This window comes from Bolinopsis microptera, chromosome 11 (genome assembly GCF_026151205.1).
Source record: "Bolinopsis microptera isolate Bmic1 chromosome 11, MBARI_Bmic_1.0, whole genome shotgun sequence".
Taxonomy (NCBI): Eukaryota; Metazoa; Ctenophora; class Tentaculata; order Lobata; family Bolinopsidae; genus Bolinopsis; species Bolinopsis microptera.
Window position 1 is genome coordinate 5376571 of NC_087082.1, and position 26213 is coordinate 5402783.

Sequence of the window (26213 nt, forward strand, 5' to 3'; positions counted from 1 at the left end):
TTCTAATAATATTCTAATCAATTAAAATTATAAGCGTTAACTGGGAGAAAGATAATGACCTTGATTGTACTAACGTGACGACTATTTCCATTAATTAGCGTATTTTTCCTTACTTAGTCTGATCGGAAACAGAAAGTATCCTTAGTATACTTTACTTTAATACTAATCAGAAAACCTTAGTATCTTGATATAATGCTCTTGATCTAAAGTAAAAGACCTTAACTTTAGTCTTCAGAAGTCGCACCTTTATAAATATTATTGTGTGAAATTTGAAAGATGGAGATAAGATTAGTCCAAATCTTAGACAAGAAGTCCAGCAAATGATTGTCACGATGTAGTCGCCTCGAGGTGACGTGAAACTAATGTAATCATATCGGAACCATGATTAATTGTTCATCTCAAAACACCTGACCCATTTAGTGATTGATGAAGGTTTGGTCATGAAAGCAAATACTGCTCAGTTAGCATATAAAAAGTAGTGAAATAAACCTCCCAAGCTCTCTAAAGACAACATTGAGAGTAACCCCTAGCAAGTAGCAACTTGGAAACTGAAAGAGGCTGGTTTGAAATGGATGCGTTTAGAAAGCTCCTAAAAAGTCTGGAGTATCTTCAGAATCCGGCAGGTGATGAAATGGTTCATATTATAGTTGAAACGACAAGGTATTATTATAACATAATATCCGGGCTGGTGCTCCGGTATTTTATTTTAGGTAAGCGTTTAATTTACTACACTATTAAAGAACAGTGTGGAACCTGCTATGCAACCGTTGTGAAAGAAAAGTAGTGTTTAAATATTTTTATAAGCGTACGGGAGAATAACGAGTACCAAACACTAGTACCAATAAATAGTTCTCTAACTGAAAAAACTTGCAGTAATACTGTTTAAATATATATATATAAACTCATCTCTTTGAAAACGTATTTGTATAAGTATCATGTATTACCTTTCTCATAAAATCCATACTTCATAAAAATAAGTTCTTATGTACATGTTACTCATGAGTCGCTTTAGATGGTTTGAACTGAATCTTTGGGTTTTGAGTTCTTTATGGCTATAAAGCGATGTATAAATTCCTACTTATTATTATTATTATTATATATACTGCAAGTTTAAAGTCTCCTCAAGATAATACGATTGAGTTATTTTACTGACGTTTAACAAGATATAATTGTGTTTCATTTTATTGGGGAAAAAACAAAGCAGTCGAAATAAACTACACTCATCGAATATAACTGACTGGTCACATACAAGATACAAAAAACGTATCGTGCAAGTGGACTACTGCAGTCTCAGCAAGAACCTCCTAAGCTTAACAAAAAGGTCACAAATTGAAGAGAGGCTGGTTTAAAACGGAAGCGGTTAGAATACTCCTGTGAGTCTGGTAGGTGATGATATAATGTGTTAGAAACAAATTTGATCCGGTCTGATGCCCTTCTATTTAATTGTAGGTAGTTTTGAACTTGTCTCTTGAAGAGGTAGGTAGATGTGAAACTTAATTTAGAAGTGCTGTGAGAGAAAGATGGTCTATTAGAGAGTTAGAGGGTAACAACATGACAGCATCATAGTGCGTAATCCTGTGTAATACTGTGTGATCCTGTGTAATCCTGTGTAATGCTGTGTAATGCTGTGTAATGCCGTGTAATGTTGTGTAATCCTGTGTAATCCTATTTAATCCTGTGTTATCCTGTGTTATCCTGTGTTATCCTGTGTTATCCTGTGTAATCCTGGTGTTAGTTGTGGTTCTCTTGTCTGCTGTGAAAAAAATATATTACATAATTATATTATCATGGCTATTAAAAATCCATGTCACAATTAAATTTTTTTAATACAAATACGTCAAGCATTATAATATTAATAATAAAATATATAAATGGAAAAGTCGCACGACTCAGCTTGTTGGTTTGTCATATTGTTGTCTGTTGATGACATGAAGGTACAAGGGGCTACCTCTCGTCCAATGAAATGGTGCCAATAACAGCTATAACTCTGCACCCGTGTCAATATGTTCATTATATGCAAGCCTCTTGATTTATAAGTATAAACAATAACTAATGGGTTCTTTTGCGATAGTCAAAACGCGACAACTAGCGCTGGATGGCGACAACTAGCGCTATCCAGCGCTAGTTGTCGCCATCCAGCGCTAGTTGTCGCTATCCAGCGCTGGATAACGCTGGCCAGCGCAAAATATATATGTTCGATAATTGTCGCTATCCAGCGCTAGTTGTCGCCATCCAGCGCTAGTTGTCGCCATCCAGCGCTAGTTGTCGCTATCCAGCGCTAGTTATCGAACTGTTTTCTGCGATAAGCGCTGGCTAGCGCTGGCCAGCGCTGGTTAGCGCTAGCTGACGAGTAATAGCGAAAAAATTTTGCGCTGGACTGGATATCGATGGCTATCGCTTAGCGCTGGCCAGCGCTAGTTGTCGCTATCCAGCGCTAGTTGTCGCTATCCAGCGCTAGTTATCGAACTGTTTTCTGCGATAGCCAGTTGCGCTGGCCATCGCAAACTATCGCGTGCGACAGTGTCGCATAGCCAGCGACAACTAGCGCTGGATAGCGACAACTAGCGCTGGATGGCGACAACTAGCGCTGGATGGCGACAACTAGCGCTGGATAGCGACAATTATCGAACATATATATTTTGCGCTGGCCAGCGTTATCCAGCGCTAGTTGTCGCGTTTTGACTATCGCAAAAGAACCAACTAATGTTATTACAGTGCAACATTGGTTCAATTGCATAAAGACCTTCTCGAGAAGCTAATATCATCTGACATGATAATTGATAGCAACACAATAAAATGTTACAGATGAAAAAAACTATTTTTACTGCAAAAAATTTATAAAAAAAATAATTTAAGCAAAAGAAAAGAATATTCATAAGATTAAGTTGGTGATATGATAATAAGAGAATTAAGAATTCACATAATAATTGAGAAGAAGTATCAGTACTAAAAGTACTGAAGTAGCATAGCTTAGTGAACCGAGTACTGTGTAAAAACAACATTCGGATACCTACATCTACTTAGTTAATACAAACGCCTGTTGTTAAACAGATAAAGGATGGTGTTGTGAGAGCTTTGAGGACGTACAAAAATTATTGAAACAGATCATGAACCTACCGCATAGAATCATAACTGTTAAGAAGGGGTAGGAGGGGGTCCAACCTTAACCGTTCAGATCAGATGATATGTTAACGGCCATTATTCAGCACACTTTTAGTATAGGAACGTGCCGTGAATACTGGAGCGGAATGTTACCGGGATCCGGGGTGGTATCTTGGTATCCTTCTGGAGACACGTGTTTCCAGAGGCTCTGATTAGTGAACGTTATGTCACTAAGGTTGTTATCCAACTAAAGAACTGCAACTGTGTGTTTAACTGTAAAACTAATGTCAGATATTATAAAACACCTGTTGTAGAAACACGTGCACAAATCTCTATTGGGGACAGTATTTACAGACTCTAAACATCTGATACTGATACTGATAGTGTAAAATAAAACAGCATGGACAGTGTTTCCAGGATCTTACTGTAAGGCAGGCCAGGGTTCACATAATATTACGTCAGCAGCCGAGGGGCGAGGTGGAAGCGGGTTTGGAAATGCTGATGGGGGGGGGGGGGGGGAGGAGGATTGGGGACTGGGCCTTATACTCGAATTTTGGCCTAATTAAGGAACGTATCAAAAATGACTCTGACGTTTCATACTACCCTGATCGTTATGACCCAAAAATATTTGTTCGGTTTTTCGTAACATAAAACTAATATAAAAGGTTTCAGTGTGGTGTTAAGAAGAGTACAGCCCCGTTCTAAGAGGCAAGCAAAGAACAACAACAACACTAACAGTGAGGACCACAACAAGAAGACCGGCTTCAAGGAATACACCTTCATTTTACCATCGTTAGTTTATTATACCTTCATTTTACCATCGTTAGTTTACTTTCAGTTACATAATATTGTCTTTAATACTTACTGGTTATTGGTTAATTACATGTCGACTAATAATTATACTGGTAATCAAATTACAGTACCAACGGTCATTAGTCTTTTAATGGGAATCCTCTTACAATTCAACGAAATTGAATAAGAGAGTACTTATCTCCCGCCCTTACCTGCGATAGACGAAAATATATATCAACAACAACAACAATAATAAATAGATAACAAAGAACAGATAAGTTGCACAATATATGAATAGTGAATATGTAAAATAGCGTTGTTAACAAAAAACTAACGCTAAGTAGACTTAACTTGGTGTAAACACACTACTTGACACAGCAACATACTAAGTAATCTAGCAACCAGTAACAGAGTAACGTACGAAACCGTTTAATGACGGACATGCTGTAAAATAGCTAATTATAAAAGTTCATTGAAATTTCCCTGACAGGTATCAATAAAAACGCCGGTGGCTTCAGATCGCCCAACTGCTCACCATTTAAACTTAATTATCTGTTATATATATTATATTATAGTACGTGAGGTTAAAGTGTTTAAAATTAAAATGTCCACTAATTATATTAATTCGATACAGATTATTTTTCAATTAAATTAATTGAATGACTACTGTCCACAGTTTATTGTAAGTTAAATGTAAGCCCACATAGTCTGCTACATGTTGCAGTTAAACAACACATATTATACTAATATAATAGAGACACTGTCTGTCTGCACTCCGCGACAACACAGTACGAATATAAGGTGCTGAAATAAAATCTGATAACAGCTTTGTTACAATTACTCAATAAATGAGTAATATTTCAATAAATAGACGGTGCGATAAATTGCTTTAACAGCTCATTAAACATTGGGAAACATTGTTACAATTACTCAATAAATGAGTAATATTTCAATAAATAGACGATAGTATCTAATCGGGTAAAATGAATAATAATATTACTATTATATCCCGACCATACCATCAAGGGAATTTAAAGATATAATTTGTTGATGTTAGACCGGCTCACAAAATCAACAATTCTAGATAATAATTGTCAAGCGAGTCATGAACAACTAAGGACATTACAAACACTGACGTTGTATCGATTCTATTTGCAAACAAGCTTACAAATTACAAAACTAAGTGCAATTTTGCAATTTTGGAATTTTTGGAATTTTTCAAAAGACCCACCCACCCCCTTCGCGGTACTAACTGTTTTTTCGGCTAATAATTAAGACACCCACCCCTTTTGCCGGCTTTTGCGGTACTAACTGTTGAGAAATCACGGTACTAACTGTGTCTTGGTATATAAAATAAGGTACCCACCCATAAATTGTTTTAAACAACTCATTGAACATTGGGAAATGGGCAAATTATACCCACTAATTTAGTGGGGGTTTTGTTTTCAATGTAGTCGAATGAGATAAAATGTTACAAAAAAATTTAAAAAATTTAAAAATACCCAAAACAAAACTCAAAAAAACCTCAAAACCCATTCCCCAAATTAAAATTTGAGGTAAAATGAGATTTTTGGGGTTGGACACCCCATTTGGTACCATGTACTAACTGTTTTTCTGGGAAATGAGCAGCAGACCCACCACTTAGTAGTTAGTACAAGAGTACTAACTGCGTTTTGGAAGAAAATATGACCCACCCCCCATTCCCCATCGTCACGTACGATTCTGACCTTAACATCCCCCCGGAGTGGTAAGTAACCTAGCAACCAGTAACCTAGCAACCAGTAACTTAGCAACTAGTAACCTAGCAACCAGTAACCTAGCAACCAGTAACCTAGCAACCAGTAACCTAGCAACCAGTAACCTAGCAACTAGTAACCTAGCAACCAGTAACCTAGTAACCAGTAACCTAGCAACCAGTAACCTAGCAACCAGTAACCTAGCAACCAGCAACCTAGCAACCAGTAACCTAGCAACCAGTAACCTAGCAACCAGTAACCTAGCAACCAGTAACCTAGCAACCATATAACAAGGTGGTACCTCCTTAAATCACGGGAAAATGAGGGGTAAACAGACAAAACTATAAACATGTAAAAAGTAGAAGACTCCTGTGTTACAATTGTCTTCACATGTTACCATGACAACAGCATTTGTCTACACTTCTATTTCGTTAATTTAACCGTTGACAAGGACAATTTAGGCTAGTAAGTAGTAACAGCAGAAATTCTTAGTTTATGTGCACTGTCTTAAAATTAAAATAGTTAACAAGTGGTAAAGAAAACATAGTGCTTTAGCGGAATTCAACTTCACAATCAGTCACCTTCAGGATAATATTCAATCTATCCTTAATCCTACCGATTTCAACTCAGATAGTGCAAAATTTATTTAACTGCCGCCTGTCATCAAAGAATTAATTACAATCAAATAAAATTCTGTAACCCTCAAAAATAACTCAAGAACAGTGCAGGTGGTGATGCTTTCCTGGCTTGCTAAGTTGCTAAGTTGCTAGATAACTACTGTTGCTAGGCTACTGTTGTTGTTGTTGGTCCAACTGTATTAATACTGTCATCAAATTATCGTTCGTTTATAAGCTGGGACTGGGTCACTGGGTGGTTCTAATGACCAATTTTTAAAAAAGTAACAAACAATTTTAAACACATCATTGAAAATAATAATCATAAATATCCCACACTGGTTAGATCAGCACGACGGAATTAAACCTCATCTGACCTCATTTTTGAGAAAAGCAAAATTTTTTACTTTGGCCAGATTATATTACTCAAAATATTATAACAATTTGTGCACAATGAGACAAGTCTCCACCCTTTTCAAACATTTGCGTCCCTAAATAGCAAAACATGTCATTATTGTAAAACCAAACTCTCGTTAAACCACACTCTTCTCACTGATTTGTCCTTGATAGGAATTGTTCGGAGCCTCTGATGTAGTGGTGTAGTGGTATTTGAGGGCGAGTGCGATCTTAATTGTAGATAAAGAACATAAAAAAACAAAACTAGCCTAAAGATCAGCATTTTGAATCGCATGTTCAGTGTTCACAAGTCCTATATTATAAGTTCTATTAGTATTACAAGTAGTTATGGACACGTTCATTGAAGTTTGAGGATATTGGTAAATATTAGTGACCCTACTAAATGGCACGATGATGTAAAATGTGTCACACTATAAAACTATATAAACCCTGAATGGTTAGGATAATCGTTTCATCCTCTAGATAAACTTTGTCGCATAACGATATCTTTATCAGACGATAAGATATCGCTTAAATGCGGCCGGCAGTGAGTTGTAAACTTTGTCACACTATAAAAACGTGACAGAGTTTATATGGACCCCTTGTTGCCGTGTTTGACCAAATTTTCGAATTTAAAATTTATAGGATAGTTGCATATGACTAATATCAACATATTTAGCGACTTTTTTCGTTAAATGGTAGCACCATGTAAACTCCGTCACACATTTAAGAAATTTATATGAGGGATGTTTATGACATCCTGACAAAAAATGCCGAATAGTCTAGAATTATTTTGTGAACTGAATGTGTTTGGAATTATTCACATATTTCATTGTTATAGGCAAATACAAATACAGAAGGCAGAAATAGGTAAATTTAGTCACATAAATTTGTATGATATCTCAACATGTGTGAAATTGAGTAAATATTAGTATACCAACTTAAACACCCTATATTACGTACTATGGATCAATTAACAATATTTCAACCATACGCCGGTCATATAAATTATTATATGGCAGTATTATGTTAACATTGGCAAAATTTAAACACCTGAACAGGGTAAAAATTTGTAAATTTCGTCACAAAAAAAATATTATAACTTTATTTGCTCCGTGTTGGCAAAATAACTAATTTATCGACATAGTGATGGTGATAAAGTAACATTATATACTAATTGAGGTATGATTCTTCAAAATAGGGGCAAGAAATGTAAATTTCGTCACATCAGCCATAGCATTTGTTAGATAGATTTTCTTTCATATCAACTGCCCTTATTATAGCTAGAATGGATTTATACAGGAAATATAGAAACCCATGCCCATTTTTCATCACATTGAAATTATACTGTTCGGGCAGGAAAAGTAAATTTCGTCACATTTCGGTAAATTAGTGATATCAAACTCAGCATTGTTAAACTTGGGTTCTGATTTGCTGAAAAATAACCAACCAATAATTCCTGGAAGAAAATTGAATTTTAACCGAGGTATGGTTCTTCAAAATAGGGGCAAGAAATGTAAATTTTGTCACATACGTCATTTTAAAATTTAGATAGATTTTCTTTCATATCAATAGTCCTTATTATAGTTAGAATGGATTTATACAGGAAATGTAGAAACCCATGCCAATTTTTCATCACATTGAAACTATACTGTTGGGGCAGGAAAAGTAAATTTCGTCACATTTCAATAACTTAGTAATTCCTGGAAGAAAAATGAATTTTAACCGAGGTATGGTTCTTCAAAATTTACTAAGTTACATTTCAGTAACTTAGTAAAATTAAACTCAGCATTGTTAAACTTGAGTTCTATTTTGCTAAACAATAACCAACCAATAATTCCTGGAAGAACATTGAATTCTAACCGAGGTATGGTTCTTCAAAATAGGGTCAAGAAATGTAAATTTTGTCACATACGTCATTTTAAAATTTAGATAGATTTTCTTTCATATCAACAGTCCTTATTATAGTTGGAATGGATTTATACAGGAAATATAGAAACCCATGCCAATTTTTCATCACATTGAAATTATACTGTTGGGGCAGGAAAAGTAAATTTCGTCACATTTCAGTAACTTAGTAAAATTAAACTCAGCATTGTTAAACTTGAGTTCTATTTTGCTAAACAATAACCAACCAATAATTCCTGGAAGAACATTGAATTCTAACCGAGGCCAGGTATGGTTCTTCAAAATAGGGTCAAGAAATGTAAATTTCGTCACATACGAGTACGTCATTGTAAAATTTAGATACAATTTCTTTCACGTGAACAGTCCTAATTACAGTCCGAAATGATTAATACAGAGATACAGGAAATATAAAAACCCCTGCCATTTTATAATGTATGTAATATGTTAATCACAGACTATTTCATTCTATAATCATTGTTTCCAAATTTAACCTATTTATGATGTCTTATCATTTTGTGACGATGTTTACATCAACTGCCCTATACTTGAATCAACTGTATCTGTGTATCGTCCTTATATAGAGTTTTCCCGCAAAATTTAACTTATTTACGATGTCGTATCATTTTGTGACGATGTTTACATCAACTGCCCTATACTTGAATCAACTGTATCCGTGTATCGTCCTTATATAGAGTTTTCCCGCAAAATGTAACCTATTTACGATGTCGTATCATTTTGTGACGATGTTTACAACAACTGCCCTATACTTGAATAAACTGTATCCGTGTATCGTCCTTATATAGATTTTCCCCGCTAAATGTAACCTATTTACGATGTCGTATCATTTTGTGACGATGTTTACATTAACTGCCCTATACTTGAATCAACTGTATCCGTGTATCGTCCTTATATAGAGTTTTCCCGTCTTCCAAACCAAAATCAGATATAAATGATTTCGGAAATTCACCCAGAATTTCAAATTCCATATAATGTGACAGAATTTACATCATTTCCCAATAACCAAGTGCATGTATTAGCTAACTTTTCAAAACAACATATTTTAGGGCTATGATTGGCAGAAGAACCATCAAATAATGAGTTGAAAGGGTTTTGAGGACACCTCACAGTAGAAAAGAGGTCTCGTATTTTGAGTGTGACAAAGTTTACGAAATATTGCCTTAAAGCTGTTCGATCCGTGCCCTTTAACCAATGTTGTATCATAATTGTTAGATTGACCTAATCTACTATATTTCAGTCCAAGGAATGATAATTGGGCAGCTATGGTAAACAATGTCACAAAAATGTGACATTTTTTACATTATAGTGCCTAAAAGCAATACATTTTATTTCTGAGCAGTGCATATGGGAGTATGGGTCACGTGGCTAATGTTCAGAACTTATGAACACGCTAGATTAATAGATGCTAAGATTAAGCCACTATCGTCGAAAACGCTATTTTAGAAATTTACCAATATCCTCAAACTTCAATGAACGTGTCCATATAGTAGTAGTACTAGTAGAAGTAGAAGATGGGACCGGAAATGCTCTGTTGCGGAGAAATTGAGGTCACCTCGCCAGATACTGTAGTGACTTACTGTTAACATGCACTGCAAACAATGGCTTCAATTGGACAAAGCAATTCAGTTTATTATCATTAAATAAGATATAATAATATCTTAACTAAAACTAAAACTAAAATAGTTACGCAATAGTAAAATAAATATCAATTTTTCAAGCCCGGAATGTAGCAATTCAGTTTATTATCATTAAATAAGATACATACAAGGAATGTTGCATCTCCGCCCAAATTATTTCAGCAGTGCTTCTAACAGCCTTGTAGTTACACAAAGTGTTTGGGGAGCTTACAACTAACTCTCCTAAAAAATACTTAACTAATAGTCGTGATAATATTAATATCAATATTATGTTGTTTTAGAGTAATGGTTCCTAAGGTGAAGGTAATTGTTTCTTACCTGCACTTTGACCAGGAAATGCTCGATTACAAAAATTTGAATCCTCAAACAAAATTTGTATGGTATGGGAAGGGTGCGATAGATGGTTACTGAACTTCCTATGAGGTCATTTGGGTTGGCAGTTTTGGACAGTTTTGGTGTATGCCCCCTTAACTGTTTCTTACTTTCATTTTACATATTATTTCGCCTCATTCATCCTAATTTCAGAGTGAGAAACCACAACCAATGCATCATCACCCCTATCCAGCTGCTAAACAGAGACATCTCACCCTCCAAACCCCCCTCCTCACACCACATACCCCACTCCTCACACACTACACAACACACAGAGGGGGAGTGGGACAGGGAGGTGGTGTTGAGGGTGCCCTCTAGAGCTTATATTTACAATCTCTCTCCCACAGTTACCTCTCTTAACAATGTGAACTCTGTCGACTACAACTTCAACCATTTCACCTTCAAGTACGCTTTCAACATTCACTACATTCACCTTTAAGTACGCTTACAACATTCACTACTTCAACTATTTCACCTTCAAGTACGCTTACATCATTCATTACATTCACCTTTAAGTACGCTTACATCATTCACTACATTCACCATCAAGTACGCTTACATCATTCACAACATTTACATAAACTTGTTAGATATTGCTGAGAAGTGAAACCAATAGTTTAGTCTACGAAACTAGGACTAGTCTACCGAACTTTGACATCTGCCCAAAACAGATGCTACCTATAAAAAACTATTAATTAATAAGATGATGTGTTAGTTGACAGATGCACTTACATTAAATACTAAATATAGTGAATAGTTACTACTTCTAGGTAAATACTGAATATAGTCACTAGTTTGCACTTAAACATATTCAGGTTCATACAGGTAAATCTAGTGACTAGTGATTAGTTTGAAACATGTTCAGGTACAGCGACACAGACTCAGACTACCTCCCTCCGTACAGTGAAGATAGCACAGGTGTAATGTTAGGACTCCAGCCTGGCAGCCCCGACCCTACGTACAGTAACCATGGCAACACTGTGTTACCATACACTCACAATCATCCTGGAGGGGGGTTCTCTCACAATCATACTCATCACATTGAAGAGGATAACAAGTTAGTCAGTATGATAAGAGCCTGATTACTTAAAATATTATTCTAAATATTTACCTGCACAAAATATTGTGGTCAGGGTTGGGGTTGGGGTTGGGGTTGGGGTTGGGGTTGGGGTTGGGGTTGGGGTTGGGGTTGGGGTTGGGGTTGGGGTTGGGGTTGGGGTTGGGGTTGGGGTTGGGGTTGGGGTTGGGGTTGGGGTTGGGGTTGGGGTTGGGGTTGGGGTTGGGGTTGGGGTCGGGGTCGGGGTCGGGGTTGGGGTCTGGGTCTGGGTCTGGGTCTGGGTCTGGGTCGGGGTTGGGGTCGGGGTTGGGGTAGGGGTTGGGGTCGGGGAGAATTTTCTTTCAACCTTAACCTAACCCTAATTTTTTCACCGAAAAATCTCTCACCGTAGAGTTTCGGACTCACTTGAAGAAGAAATGTGTACAACATAGCCCGGTATTATATTACCGGCCATTAATTCAGGGCCCCATTAATAAAATTGGGCCCTGAATACGATGAATATCATTATTGTCCAGTGTCCACCTTATACTGTAGTGAATGCTCTAGTGCTACAGTACCCAGTACCCACTTTAGTGAGAGAACTTCTCACCACATGAAATGTCAGTAAGGGTTTATTAGATGGAGATCCACTTAGGTGGATGTATGTTGAAGTTTCCAGGTGGTTTCCATAGTAACTAACTACACGGATAGGAGGTTTTAACACTTTTTGGGGTACAGGTATACACTGTTAAAGTATTTATCCGTGTGAAATATTAAATTGTACAACCAAGGTTAATTGCATCTCTAACTGATATAGGGACATCCCGGTGCATCTCAACCTAGAAAAGGAGCCTAGCAGCTGGTGTTTATCATAATTCACAATTCGATCAAGTTACGGCGGTCACACTCTCGAACGTTGGCAATGTCTTATTTTGTAGCGCGCGATGACAGTTTTTTACTGAAAGTTCTAAAACAACTGCGTCCACCATGACATAAAGCCACGCCGGGCGCGCAACCTTTGAGCCTCTTTGTGTATTACACTTACAGTATAACTGATTACTGGTTCAGTTCATTTACAATTAAGTATTAACTATCAAAATAATCGTTCAAAATACTCCAGTAACCAGTAATTTAGAAGGCGAGATCCTTACCGTCCTCAACAGTTGAATTTCGTTATTCGTATGGAAGATCACTCGTTATGGTCCCTGGCCTTGTACGGTAGTCGGTACAGTGTTTTATGAAACTGTTCTTGATTGATAAGACGATTTAACCATCTTGGTTTATCTGGAATCCCCATGATCATCAATCCCAACATTATATTAAAAATGATGAGAACTTTCACTAAAAGTTCTGAGTACACATTTGACCGGCCAAATGTTCTCCGCGACAATCTCAAAGCTGGTAAGTAACAACACGTGACCAAACACATTGAGCTAAAAGATGTTTTGATTAATTTACCGTGTTGTTGCTATCCTCCAACCACTCTTTACCGTACATTTTTACCGACTCTTTACCGAGACTTTATATCCTTCTATTTATTGATTAGCTGTAAATAACAATAGTTACGTAAATCATTGTCTTTACTCCGTTCTATAACGATATCTTGAGACCACAAGACCCTTTTATCTATTAACTCCGATCATTTCTCCTTTTATTCTAATATTTTCAAACTTTGTTACTATCGTTATGGCTTCACTTGTTATAGGAAACTTCCCTGAACCGGATTATAAACGTTGCTACTAGCACACGCTTCAACTCGTTACTATTTCAATAATGAAAGTACAAATATCAAAGTGTTTGCCAATCTTCTTGTTAAAGCGGGGAAATAGTCATGATCCACTGCGATGTTTACAAGCATAATAATTTGTAGATAATAACATATTAGTAGATTGCTACAGTCGCACACTAATTGCTACAGTCGCACACTAATAAGAATATTAGCATATGCAATAAGTGCTTATTTTTGCTCATGTTTCTCTCTTTGAACTATCCGCTCGAAATCTCTTCAAACTCACTATTATTCCAGAGTTGTGTTGAGCTGAATTAGCATCTGCTAATCAGGAATCATGCGTTCTGTGTGTCGTAATACGTGTTGTGTGTCGTAATACGTGTCGTAATACGTTCCACACAATATAGACTAGTTATCCTATTATTTTACCCCCTGCTGTTTAAATATAATTGAAACATCCTAGTCTATAAGTCTACACAGTCTTATGTGAATCTTTGCAGGGTAGATATACGGAGGGTGTTATCTGGCGTAGATCGGACTTAGTTCCTACCAAGTATTAGTAGTAGTAGTAGTCAACAGAGTGGTCTATATAACGTGGTTATTGAAAGAAAAGTCGCATTATTAGTTGTAGAAAGTAGTCGTGGTGTGAATAAGTTTAACGAAAGAATTTGGACCTATTGAAACGTCGCAAGCCCTTTAATTAGGCGGAGTTCAAGAGATTTGCAACACTGTGTTTCCTCTACTTCAACAGCAAGCACTCGATTACAGGGCAATTTATATCACCACCACATGCTGCCCTCTGTATATCACGTGACCATGTGGGGAGGGGCTTCTTCTTGACAAATACTTCTCATCATAGACTCTGCTATTTCGCTATTCTGATGATATTATACACTGTGTTTTGGACGCCTTTAAGTTTTTAGCACGGCATTTATTGGGTTTTAATAAGAGATGTATCATCATGAGATAGTATTCATGGTTTTAACTTTTTAAGATATTTGGATCATGCTTTACGAAATGTGTGTGATTAAATTTTAGCTTTGACGTTGTGAGGTAGTAAAGTTACTCCCTCTTGAATATTGCTTGTTTAATGTTATTCATATCACTCTTATATCGCAGCAGCAAAGAAAAATGTGATATTGTATATCATTCTCTCACAATCATTATTATAAATAGATAAAGTAATACAGCAGTGTCGCCAACATAATATAGTACTGATGAAGTTCAATTGTTGAGGAAGAACTTGTGGTCGTATTGCTTGATAATCATCTAAAAACATTGAGAAACAGTAGTAGTAGTAAGGTAGTAGTAGAAGCAGCACTGTACTGATCATGAAATGGCTGGCATTTCTTTCTGTGGTTTTCTAATTTTAGTCATTGTTCTGCTTTCTAGAGATTCCACTGGTTAACAGTTAACACAGTTTATACCAAGTACCGACGTTTCCGCTACTGTCAAACAAAATATATTTGTTTGAAATTTTAAGTTAACGAAAAAAAGCTTTATGTTGGAGCAGATAAAGTTTATTATTATATCATAAACAAAACCAATTTATTAATGATTTTGCGTCACAGAACTCTCGATAAGTTAAACATGAGGTAACCGAGCTGATAGCTTTTCACTCCGCAAGTCACGCTTAACTTGATCCTCCGCAAGTCACGTTTGTTTCATCTACTAGTCAGGGTAATTTCAAGTCGACAGCTTGCGAAGAAGAGACATATGGCTGAGTGATCATATCCTTGTTAGTCGATATTGTGATAACATAATGATATAATGCTCTTCAGTTCACAGTTGATCACATACTATAATACCGGGTTAGTTACCTAGCAACTAACCTGTAGTTCACATACTATAATACCCGGTTAGTTACCTAGCAACTAACCTGTAGTTCACATACTATAATACCCGGTTCTTCACGTGATTGGACTAGCTTATTTGTCTTTCTTCCCTCAATTTGTGTCCTCTTAATTGTAGTTTAGTAGCAACTATTGGGGGCGACATTTAAAGAGGATCTCCATTCAAGTGTGCGACTCGGAATCTGACCATTTTCTCTTATCGGCTGCTTTTTAATTAATTCTCAAATACTGAATTTCTGTGTTATACTGTTGGCAGCTCCACCATTGAGTTAAAGCTCTGTTTCAGATGTAGATTCATGGTTAGTTGTATTCAAAATATAAGAATGGCCAACCTACTTGCAAACTTTATTAAACAGTTTTGATCTGCTTCCGATCTTCTAGCTGTACCAGGAAAGCAAAAAGTAAACGGGGTTTAAATTGTGATCAGCATCGGCCAACATGTTAATTACTGATTGTTTACTTACTACAACAATTCTCTGTTATCTGTGTAGTACATTTCTTATATAGTCAGATCATGTGTGATCCGTTGAGGATATAGTTAACATTTACTTGAACTTTATTTTTTACTTGCGGTTTAAATCCGGACAATTATTCGTCCAGATGGCGACAAATTCATGTAAAATGTTAAAACTGGTTAAGTGATCAGTAGTAGTAACAGTGTAGTAACAATGTTACTTCACTAATAATATACTCCTTCATAATATGTTAACATCGGCACTTTCTCCGGAATCTGGTTATTCCATCAGATTGTTACAACTTACAGCTTCAGTAAATTAGTAACAGCCTACAGAGTATAATTGTAGGATCGTATTTCATATTGTTCGTGATTATCTCGCCTGTCAAGGTAACTTTACTTTTATCTGATTGGGTAAATAGCGACGGGATATTGTTTTTAACGTTGCGTTCGATTTGCTGATTTGGGATCAATATTATATGATGGTGGACTTTCATTCCTATGCGACATCGATTTGCATTTCTGTATTGCGTTATCGCCGGTCTGCTGAATTTTTCATTCCAAGATGATTGGGTAGCTAAAGTTAGGCTTTGTAAATTATAGGTTGAGGTTTTTTATTGTAACCTTACTTCTTGTGACCCTGTCCGGACCCGGTCACACAGTTTAGATCGGTATTCACAGCTGTTATAACTTATTATTGTAATCTGTAGTACGATGAACTATAAGCAGTACTGAGCGGACGACAGAACTAACCGTAACCTAGCAACTAACCGGACAACAGAACTAACAGAACGGACGAAGATGAACCGAGGGAGAAGACAAGAGTTGGACTGGAGTGTCATTCTTCAGTCCATCGCTACCAGATACCACTTTAGGTAAGATCATCTAGCGCATTTGACTCCTGATTTAGGATTTATCAGCGCTTGGTGAGAAAGTGACTAAAAATTCTGTGGGCTATCATTTGTGAAAAATTATCTCTTATAAATTAAGACATTTTTCATCATTCATATAAATTGAAGCCAGATCAGCTTTAAGATTGCGGATCAGGCCAATATTTATTTCCATATCAAATTTCATAAAAGTAAACATGGTTGGTGGTTTCGCATCCTGAACCCTGTACAAAAAAGTAATGCAAATCGTTCCAACGTCGGATGTAAACGCAATATGTACTTGTTTTCCCACAAATTATAAATGTAGTCAAAAATACTTATTCTTTTAGAATCTAAGAATTTCCATAACGGACGAGTGCGGGGTTCTCTAAGTTCTTGGGCTTTGGCAAGCGAAAGGGCGGAACCTCTTGAGTCTGAAGGAGTCATCAACAGTCCCCCACCTCGACAGAGCCAGCACATCCTGACCCTCTTTCATGTACCTCCCCCAGTTATCATTCCCCGCCTTCCTCTCCCAAGGTAGCTCCCACTCTATCTCCTCCCCATCAACCCACACAAACTCTCCTTCCTTCTTCAGGTCATTCCCTCCGAGCCACACCCAGTTGTTAGCATTCCACCTCCTCCACGACTCTTCCTTCGGTCCCAGGAAGAATGTGATCGCTTCTAACATCTCCGAGAGCTCTTCTTTGGATCTGATCTTAGCTAGCTGGAGTCCGGCCTCTGTACAGGCCGTCTTGGCAGCTTGCCAAGTTGATTTCATTGGGGATACAACGTACTTTCCTTGGTAAAGCACGGTGCTTGGGTTCTGGAGTCCTGTCAGTTGGTTTATTTGCAAGTCTGTGATTGCTGCGGTGAGACTCACGAGAAGACAGAGAATCAATGGGATGTCCATAATCTTGTCTTGATTGGATGAGGCAGATTAAACGATCTGTCTACCTGTTACCTTATGAACTTATGAAATAAACCGTATAAAAAATACTGTGAAGGATGGATGCCGACCACTCAAAATGGAAATAACTGCTTTGTCAGGTTTTTGTTGGAGATGAGAAATTTAGCAGCTGCTACTCCGTCAAATAAACCGAATAGGAATAATTGAATGAATGGGTGCGGACGACGGAAAGTAAAACTAATTTACAAGTAAAGTAAGAGAGTTGAGACAAAGATGGAACATGGTGACTACTGTGACGTCATAACCACCTGCTTCGATCTGAGACACGTGCTGCGAGGTGAGAATACAAATGCTTGCGGAGTAGTAAAAATACCCTCAGTAGTGAATTACATTTTAACATTTTATTTATTGCATAAAAGAGAACCTGCTAACACAATGTTAAAGAGACCAACGGTGGGGGGAACGGTTGATTGTGATATTTTAGAATGGTACTGCCACTGTTTACTCATAGTTAGGACTATGGCAAAAAACCAATCCATTCGCCAAAAATAGCGATCAGCGATCAACGAATGTAAGCTTTTCCTTCAAATAAATACCCAAATTTAAAGCATTTTGTTAATAACGTAGCGAGAAAATTAACTTTTGTCGGGGTAAAATCTCGCCCTGACATTAAGTTTGAAAAGGGAGGATCCAGAAGATTCTTTCTATCAATCCTATATTACAAAACGATCACATCTATCAAGTTATAAACGAGAATAATAACTCAAAGCATATTTAATATTTATATACTGTTCTCAATAGCAATTCAAATAATTCTTAACATGTTCGCAATTTGCACACACCAGTGAACACAATTTTTTGCAGAGATCTAGTTATTTGTAACTCTGGTGCTTGTATTTAAAGATTATTTTCTTACTGTTCTACATGTCTTCCTTTCGTTGTCGTCGATTTGAAAGTATCTTATGACATGTCCGACTGTCCGAGATCGCGCTCAAAAGTAATATTAACCTGGCTTTTGTCTTTCTCAGCCCCACAAAAGTGGGCAGAACTGTTAAATGACTCATTTTACATCTTTTATCACACAACCAGGCTGCCACATTTTAACACAACCTCATTTTTTGACGGTGTTTCCAGGTCCAAGATTTTCAAAATCGAATAAAAAAGTTTCTGTTTGTTTGTTGTTTGTTTATAGAACCCGTCCCCAATCTCGTATCGGAAAATGACTAAACTCAGGTCTGAGTGTGAATACGGGTGGTACCTGCAAGAGTGTTCAGTAAGCATTTAGAGTTCTGTAAAACTGCAGTTACAATTGTGCTAGAGTATTTTTAGTATATACGATTGGTATCAGATTTATATCCCTACATGCTTCCAAAATTTGTAAAGCCGTTGTACATACATATTATATTACACCGGAGCCTACACAGTGCAATCTCCTCCAGTCGATCTGCGCCGCGTATGTTTATATAAGCGCGCGGCGCAGACTGGAGGAAACCACACTCTGCAAGTTCGATCCAGTGCAATGCTACATGTACGTACTACGGCTTCATCTCCAACTTTCTGCACAATGTACTGGAATGTTTTGAAGGAAAAGAAAGAACAACAAAAATGATATATATAAATAAAATCAGCGATTTAATGTTAGCTTTAGGAGGGTAACTTTAATTCCCTGGTTTCTAAAATCAGCTTTTTAAAAAAAATAATAAAGTATGTAACGTCGATACCAAACCGATTATTGAGCGATAATAACTGAGTAGTTGATTCCTGGGTTGCGGAGTCATTCAGATGTTCCAGTTTTTTAATGTGGTTCTTGTTCAGTTCTTGACCAGAAGTGTCTAATGAAGTAAGTCAGACAAGCAAACTCTTCCTTAAATGCTGATATAAGTCGTCTCAATCCCAGAAATTATGAATGATGACCCAGTGTAAAAGTGCAGAAATCGGCCGAAAATAACAAAGACTAAAAACAGTTAAAAAGTGACAGGATTCAAACACAAGGAAAATTAATAACTTAGAGCATAATAAGGAATATCTCCTAACGTAATTTTCTGAGAGGGTGAGAGGTTCTTTAATTAGAGCTAATGATTAAAAGAGACCCACTAAAGGTACTAAATTAACCGGACTGCTAGCAAGGAATCGAGATTGGGAATAAAAATAAAAGCGGAATAAATTTTAAGATAATGAAACAGAAACTGAAAGCTAAAATATCTAAAAAAGTTTCTAAGGCCTATCTCAAAATTCAGCTCAATTGATTTCTTCTAAATGATCCCTAGAACATATCCTGAAAGTTTCAGGGTGATTGCTCAAAAAATTTAGGAGAAGATAGATTTTTAGACTCGATTTTCAGGGCGCGCGATTGAAAATCGCTCGCGCAATACAATTACACATAAGCGCTGACCTTTGACCAGCGATAATTTCGGCTAGGAACAATATTTTTCCATGGGACTAAAAGCAGCTGATAGATATTACTCCCTTCTATCAGAAACAACTATAAAATCAATTTCGAGATAATTTTGATGAAGACCCCCGCCCCCCTTGTATCACGTTGCGACCCCCACGGTCGTTTCACTATGGTCCTGACGATACAGGGGGAGCCTCGCACTTCGTGCTATTGTAAGGATTGTGTCTCTTTAGTTTTACGAGTCTAGAGACTTATTTTAACTTCCCACTTTTTTATCACCATTTTGGTGATGGTGGTCACTCCCAACCACGCTGATATAATGCTTGCGGAGGGTGCCCCAACCACGCTGATAGAATGCTTGCGGAGGGTGCCCCAACCACGCTAATATAATGCTTGCGGAGGAGCTTGTTTATAGACTGCGTCTAATAGAGTAAATTATAATTCCCTGGAGCCAGTTTGGCGGAACAGATGGATAATCTCCAGTTTGTTGAATGGACTGGGAGCGTTTAGCCGAATAAACTGTACACTACAAACAAAACTCAATCCCTGTTTTACTACTACTCATTTCTCTATCCAACTATCATTAGAGGTCGTGAATACATGAGACATGTCAAACATCTGCGGTTGCCATGGTAGCATATATGATTGTTTGCAGCGATGTGTCAGATGTAACCTGATCCATGTACTCATAGTTTCCAAACATCTGGGCAGATCTGGGTTTTCTGCAGATCTCCTTTGTTACGCTTCACATCTTTTGTTACGCCTCGTTTATTTTCATGTCGTTGTTTATTTATAATAAACCAGTTATCAATATTTGATTACCGGTCAAATATCAGTCATATTGTACCCTTATTGCATTCCTGGCAAAATAGTGACTATGAAATTACACCCATTATTTTCAAAATTCAAAAATAATTGCACGCAAGAAAACATATCAAAGTAATTTCCGAGGATGAAAATAATAAGTAATATGCAATAAAACGCCGGTTGTTATTAAAACATGCTCATAGTTATTAGTTAACGTACCAGAGGTGCACCACCGTGATACACCGTGGAGCACGTCTCTGCCAGAGCCAGTATAGTATGAAGTACCGCTCACTGTGCTCCATCAAATAATTCGTTAACTTCCAGCAGCACTATCACATAACATCAGTAGCTGATCTGCTTTTAAAGTATTAAAATTCCTCTGAAAACCAATGAAGTGATGTGTGTTAGTCACGTGATGAGACACATGTGCTATTAGTTCAACTAGTAGTTGAGCTGTGACGCTAAGTTAAGGTACATTGCTAATAGTAATTAATATACAGTTCAGTACAAAACGATAGAGGTCTCTCACTTCGCAATGTGTTAGATTGGCAGCACTAGTAGTACTAGTAGTAATACTTAGTCTTACTACACACGTATCTGTGGTATTCGTTTTGATGATTTTTTTCAGAGCGCTTTCTTTGGTTTTCTTGTACAGACGTTAAAATGTTTTTCAACATTCGTGTTTACGATCCCTAACATTTGGCGCTCACATCGTTTCTATACTCATTCATTTTCAATGTGCATATTATGATTGCACGTGCTGTGTCATGACATGTATTTAATTAAAACTGGCCAGTAGCAGAGCTCGCAATATTTTGAAATTGAAATTATCCACTGTTCAGATATTGGGATGAAATTGAAATTTTGCAGCTCAGAAAACACAAGCTTTCAGTAACGTTGTTTTCGCTGCCTGTCGTCTGTTAGCATGGTGCTTTTTGAGCATGTCATTAGTTGAACTCCCGGGGTAACATTCTGATTCGTTATCTTCCAGAGAACTGAGCATAAACAACTGTGTCCCGTTTACACTAAAATCATATTGAAGGTTATTTACTTTGCCAGCCACTATTTAGTAGTAGTAGTATGTAGCTACTAGCTAGCAACTAAACTATCCAAGTCTCACGATCACTGAATCTCAAAGTGACACCGTAATTATCTCATTATACATGCAAAACTTAACCAATACCAAATTCAGTAACCTTGATAAATGATATTATCACATTAGAAAATGCTCAGAACGTTTAGGCTCTCCACTTGTTGCACTTTTTTGCGAACACGTTGCAACTTGGAACTTGTAGCTTATTAAAATCTCCAGAGCGTATATCCGTGAACGGACAGTAACAAATTAACAAGTAAATGTTTGATCCTCACCATACATATATAATCTACAGCGCGACTAAACTGTAGTTATAACCACCGTCATTATGGCTGTGTTTCAGTGAGACAATGTGACGGCGGTCACGTGGTCACGTGGACGATTGATTAGCAATTAGTAATTAGCAACTACACTTTCTGAGCAACACCTCTCTATCATGGACTCTAAAGTGGACACACTAACACGAGGGCTAGGCTGCTATACTTGCAGCCTCAACCATAGCCCCTCAATGCCTACCTGCCTGCTTAGGTCGATCCAGACGAAGTCTGGAACGAGTTTCGTGACAGCGCTTCTTTCCATTTATCTCTATCACTCATGAGCCAACGTAACTTATCAGGATCCAATCCAGTATCTTCTTGTCGGACGTCCGGAAAGGTCTTATGAGGTCGTCTTCTATACCGATATGGCGATATATACAAATAGTCTAATATTTTCAAAGCAGCCGATCTCCAAAGTGGACATCTTAATCAGTATGATGGTGTAGTTCAGTGCGTTTATTCGTAGTATTTCGCTTGATCCGCGAATGAGCAATAAATACTTATTTTTCGAACCCCACCAAGACCATTGCTGCTTCGAAGCAATGACTACTCTAATAGTAATACCTGTAATCACAGGTATTGAGCCGTTCATTTTAGTAACTTACCAGAGCATGTCACTAAACATATTATAATGAATATAAGTAAAGCTGTGGTAGCTGGCAAAGTACGCCACCTAGCTGACTGCTGAGCTGTCAAGTCCACACCATGTTCTACTAAATGACTCATTTTGTAAACAACCTGGCTGGACTTGAATGGACATTCACAAATCTACTGGTCGTTTAATGCTTAATTCTAACCCTGTTCTGCAAAATGATTTTTAAAGAACTACGTTAGAGCTTTCATTTGAACCACAGGGCGGCTTGTAAAAACACGACTAATTCTCTGGGACCACAATATTCACCTACATGTGCTCCAGGCTCCTTCATAAACCACAGTATCTGTACACAAAGTCCTGAGCTAAAAAGACTGCCAGTACGGTCTCGTACGATTTTTACGCATCTTTAATTTAGTTGTAGTTGTACAGCAATACTAAGGTAATGGGACCATAGTTGGTTCGTGCGTCAATTTTTCGGGAAAAGTACGTAAAGTGCGTTTGAATTATTTTCGTGCGGTTAAAAGTGCGTTTAAGTACATTTACCGTTGATTCACCGTTTTACGTTTTTTCCGTACGTTAAGTGCGTTATGTTTTAAAAGTACGTTAAGTGCGCACGAACCAACTATGAATGGGACTACTATTGCTGTGCAACTACTACAGAAGTAATTCCGATAACACTCGACTTCGACCTCTGCCTGATCCAGAGGTCGCTGTAAGAAGATCATGACGATCAGATCATGTTATATCATATATTATATACCTCGTTATCTTTATTGTAACTAGATTTGCTGCTAATCGCCAGAACACTTTTTTTACTTTGCAAATTGATTTAAATCTTATTTGCTATTTGATTATTTGCTGCTTCTGCTTTGTAAAATTACAATTTACCTGACAATCGAATAGTTAGACGGATACATTGTGCTCTTGTTGTTATCTAATTAATAAGTTAATAGTTATCCAATCGGGAGTTATCCAATCGGTTATCGTTTAATCGGTAGTATCCGTTTTCGCTCTTTTGAGTGGGTTGATCATATAACTATATAATTGATGTTTTGGGACAAAGTGAGAGTCTCCACTCAGTTTTTCAAACAATTAGTTTGTCCCAAAACATCAATTATAATTTGTAATTTCCTAAGAAGCCTCTACCTATGTGCTGAATGTCCCGACATCTGGCGCCCGCCAGGATAATGGTTAAAGAACCCTCAACTGGTCCTGTTCTGGTGGACTGGATGCAGATAATGTCCCTTATCAACGACAAATACTTCAGGAAGTAAGCTATTTTACTGTTCTCCTCGGCATATACAGTTCTGTTTCCCCGCTTCTTTTTTTAGTGTCTGGTTAGTTCATAAAGCTGATCAGTGTAGCAGGTAGCAGTTGACTGTTGAAGTTCAATCGTGCTGCTTTGCTGAAGCTAACAGTAAATATTCAGCTATTCTTGTTATGATCTAGTCAACTATAAACAAATTTGCTCGTGAAAAATGTTCAAAACAATATCATGTACTCTTTAAAAAGTAAATCAGTTATTCATAATGTTCTTCGGCGGAATAGTTGATCAATCAGCGAATTCATCAGCTTTTTAATAATCTGTTTATAAACAGGGCCGACTTCGGGGAACATTAATTATAGTTTTTTAAAACATTAAAAGAGGAACCCGAATCTACAGATATCTCAACAAGAACAGTGTAATAAACGATAATGCTTTGTATTTTTACAGTTTTTTCATTAATTGATAATAATGAATTGTATGCAATAGAGTTCGGTTGCATGGGTAGAGACTAGAGTCGACCCGAGTCCAAGATAAAATAAATTGGAGGCCTGTCTCCCGTTCCGTCTATCAAACTTCCCAATATTACTGATTTTGTTCTCTTAACTACTGTGATGGACCACTAAACGAGGATCTGGCCCGTCAGGCAGGAGGTACGAAGCGGGGGGGGGGGGGCGACCTGCCGCCAGGGGAAACCTTTCAGGTTTTAAAACTTAGATCTACAAAGGAAAGTGACTTAACTAAAGTTGACATTGCAATATGAATAATAACTGAATGTGGATTATTATATTAGGACGCAATAAAACTACCGGACCACGATGTATGGGGACTTGCCACCCCATGCATGGCAACATTAAAATATATCGACTCTGTTACATCGTTTCCTGTTACATCGTTAACTGTTTATTGGACTGGTACAAATAAAAACCAACTGGTTGATTAAAAACACATTCTTTGTTGCTTATACAATAAATTCAATAAACTGGTCTCCTTGATTTTATTTGTCGATGTAACTTCTAACCACGCACATCTTGTCTAATCATGATTTAAGCAGTGATCGTGGTCTCTAAAAGATCAAATTCTTTGTTCCTGACCAGAGCAACTTGTAAGTCTGCTTAACATGTTAACTAAGTGGAGTATTGCGGAGTATTACGGAGTCTAATAAAACATGCACACGTTATTATCCGTCAGTACTGACGGATTACTGAGTACTGACAACTGCGGTGCACTGACCAGCGGCTGAAATGAGGTGAACAACTATCACCCATTCATTCTCACTAAGTCTTAAATATACTATCTAAACCACAGTGCACAAAGTAGCACTGCACTATAACGTGTGTAGAACCAGCATTGTAGCTGACTAGCAGTAAACACGCACTCCAAGCATTACCTCACAGCTTGCTGGAGTGTTCAGAGTTGAATCGTACGCTGAGCGAGCTTTTAACACGTTTTAAAAGCGATTCTAAGTACTGGTCAATGTGAAATCTTGCATATATTATGTAGTGCTCATAGTTTATCACTTGTTTTATCTGCTCGCTGCTCGCTAATCGTTTGCATGAAGCCCGCCTCTTCGAACAAAAGAGAAACCGACACGCTTTAGTTGCTCTGTTAACCTGAGCGTGAAGGAACAAAAGATAAACCGACAAGCTATAGTTGCTCTGTTGACCTATACGTGAAGTATCTCGTGTGAAGGTCTGAGGGATGGAAAATAACCAAAACTTCTGTCTTCTGCCAACCAAGAAGAAAAAGTTCCGGGTCACTCTGAAGAGGTAAGAATTATCTCTCTGTTCGTGGTTATCTTTCAGGTGATATATTGTTCTGTATAGTCTCGTTATAAACCTTAAATTAGTGTGGTCTCGGAGGTGTTAAAAATAAAAGTTATAAATTATAATAAGAGACGGATACTTTATGCTTGTTATTGCCTGTTTAATAGTTATCAGTTCGGAGCTGGATACAACTTAGCAGATATCGTGTCATATCGGCGCCGTGACACTTTTCTACAAACGTTGTTTTGCTACGGAGATCACAAACTGATTAATCGTATTGGAGTAGCTTCTTCTCTTCTAATAGTAGCATTTGGGTTGAAGTACCTCTGATATAAATAGCACCTCGACTGTTATCTGTTACAACACTGCTGTGTCAGCTGTTTTTGTTTGTTACGTTTACTAGATCTTACATTATCAGCCAATCAAGTACCTTGGGCACTAGACCAATAAAAAATCTAGTGTTCGATCAACATCAGAACTAAACAGTTATTGTTGTCAGTTATTGTTGATATCATCTAGTAGTTCAACCTGACCGGGGGGTCAACTTTATTAT

General features: G+C 37.3%; 1 protein-coding gene across 2 annotated transcripts in view; it reads left to right on the top strand.

Annotated features, from left to right (window-relative positions):
* The window catches only part of LOC134822869 (uncharacterized), an 85822-nt gene that overhangs the window by 37591 nt on the left and 22018 nt on the right, over window positions 1-26213 (top strand). The window contains exons 3-5 of one of the 2 annotated variants that reach the window (XM_063834135.1): window positions 3775-3894; window positions 10729-10980; window positions 11441-11632. In XM_063834135.1, the coding sequence (XP_063690205.1) occupies window positions 3775-3894; window positions 10729-10980; window positions 11441-11632 (564 nt within the window). The remainder of the gene's footprint in view (window positions 1-3774; window positions 3895-10728; window positions 10981-11440; window positions 11633-26213) is intronic. The other variant, XM_063834136.1, reaches the window with a different exon arrangement.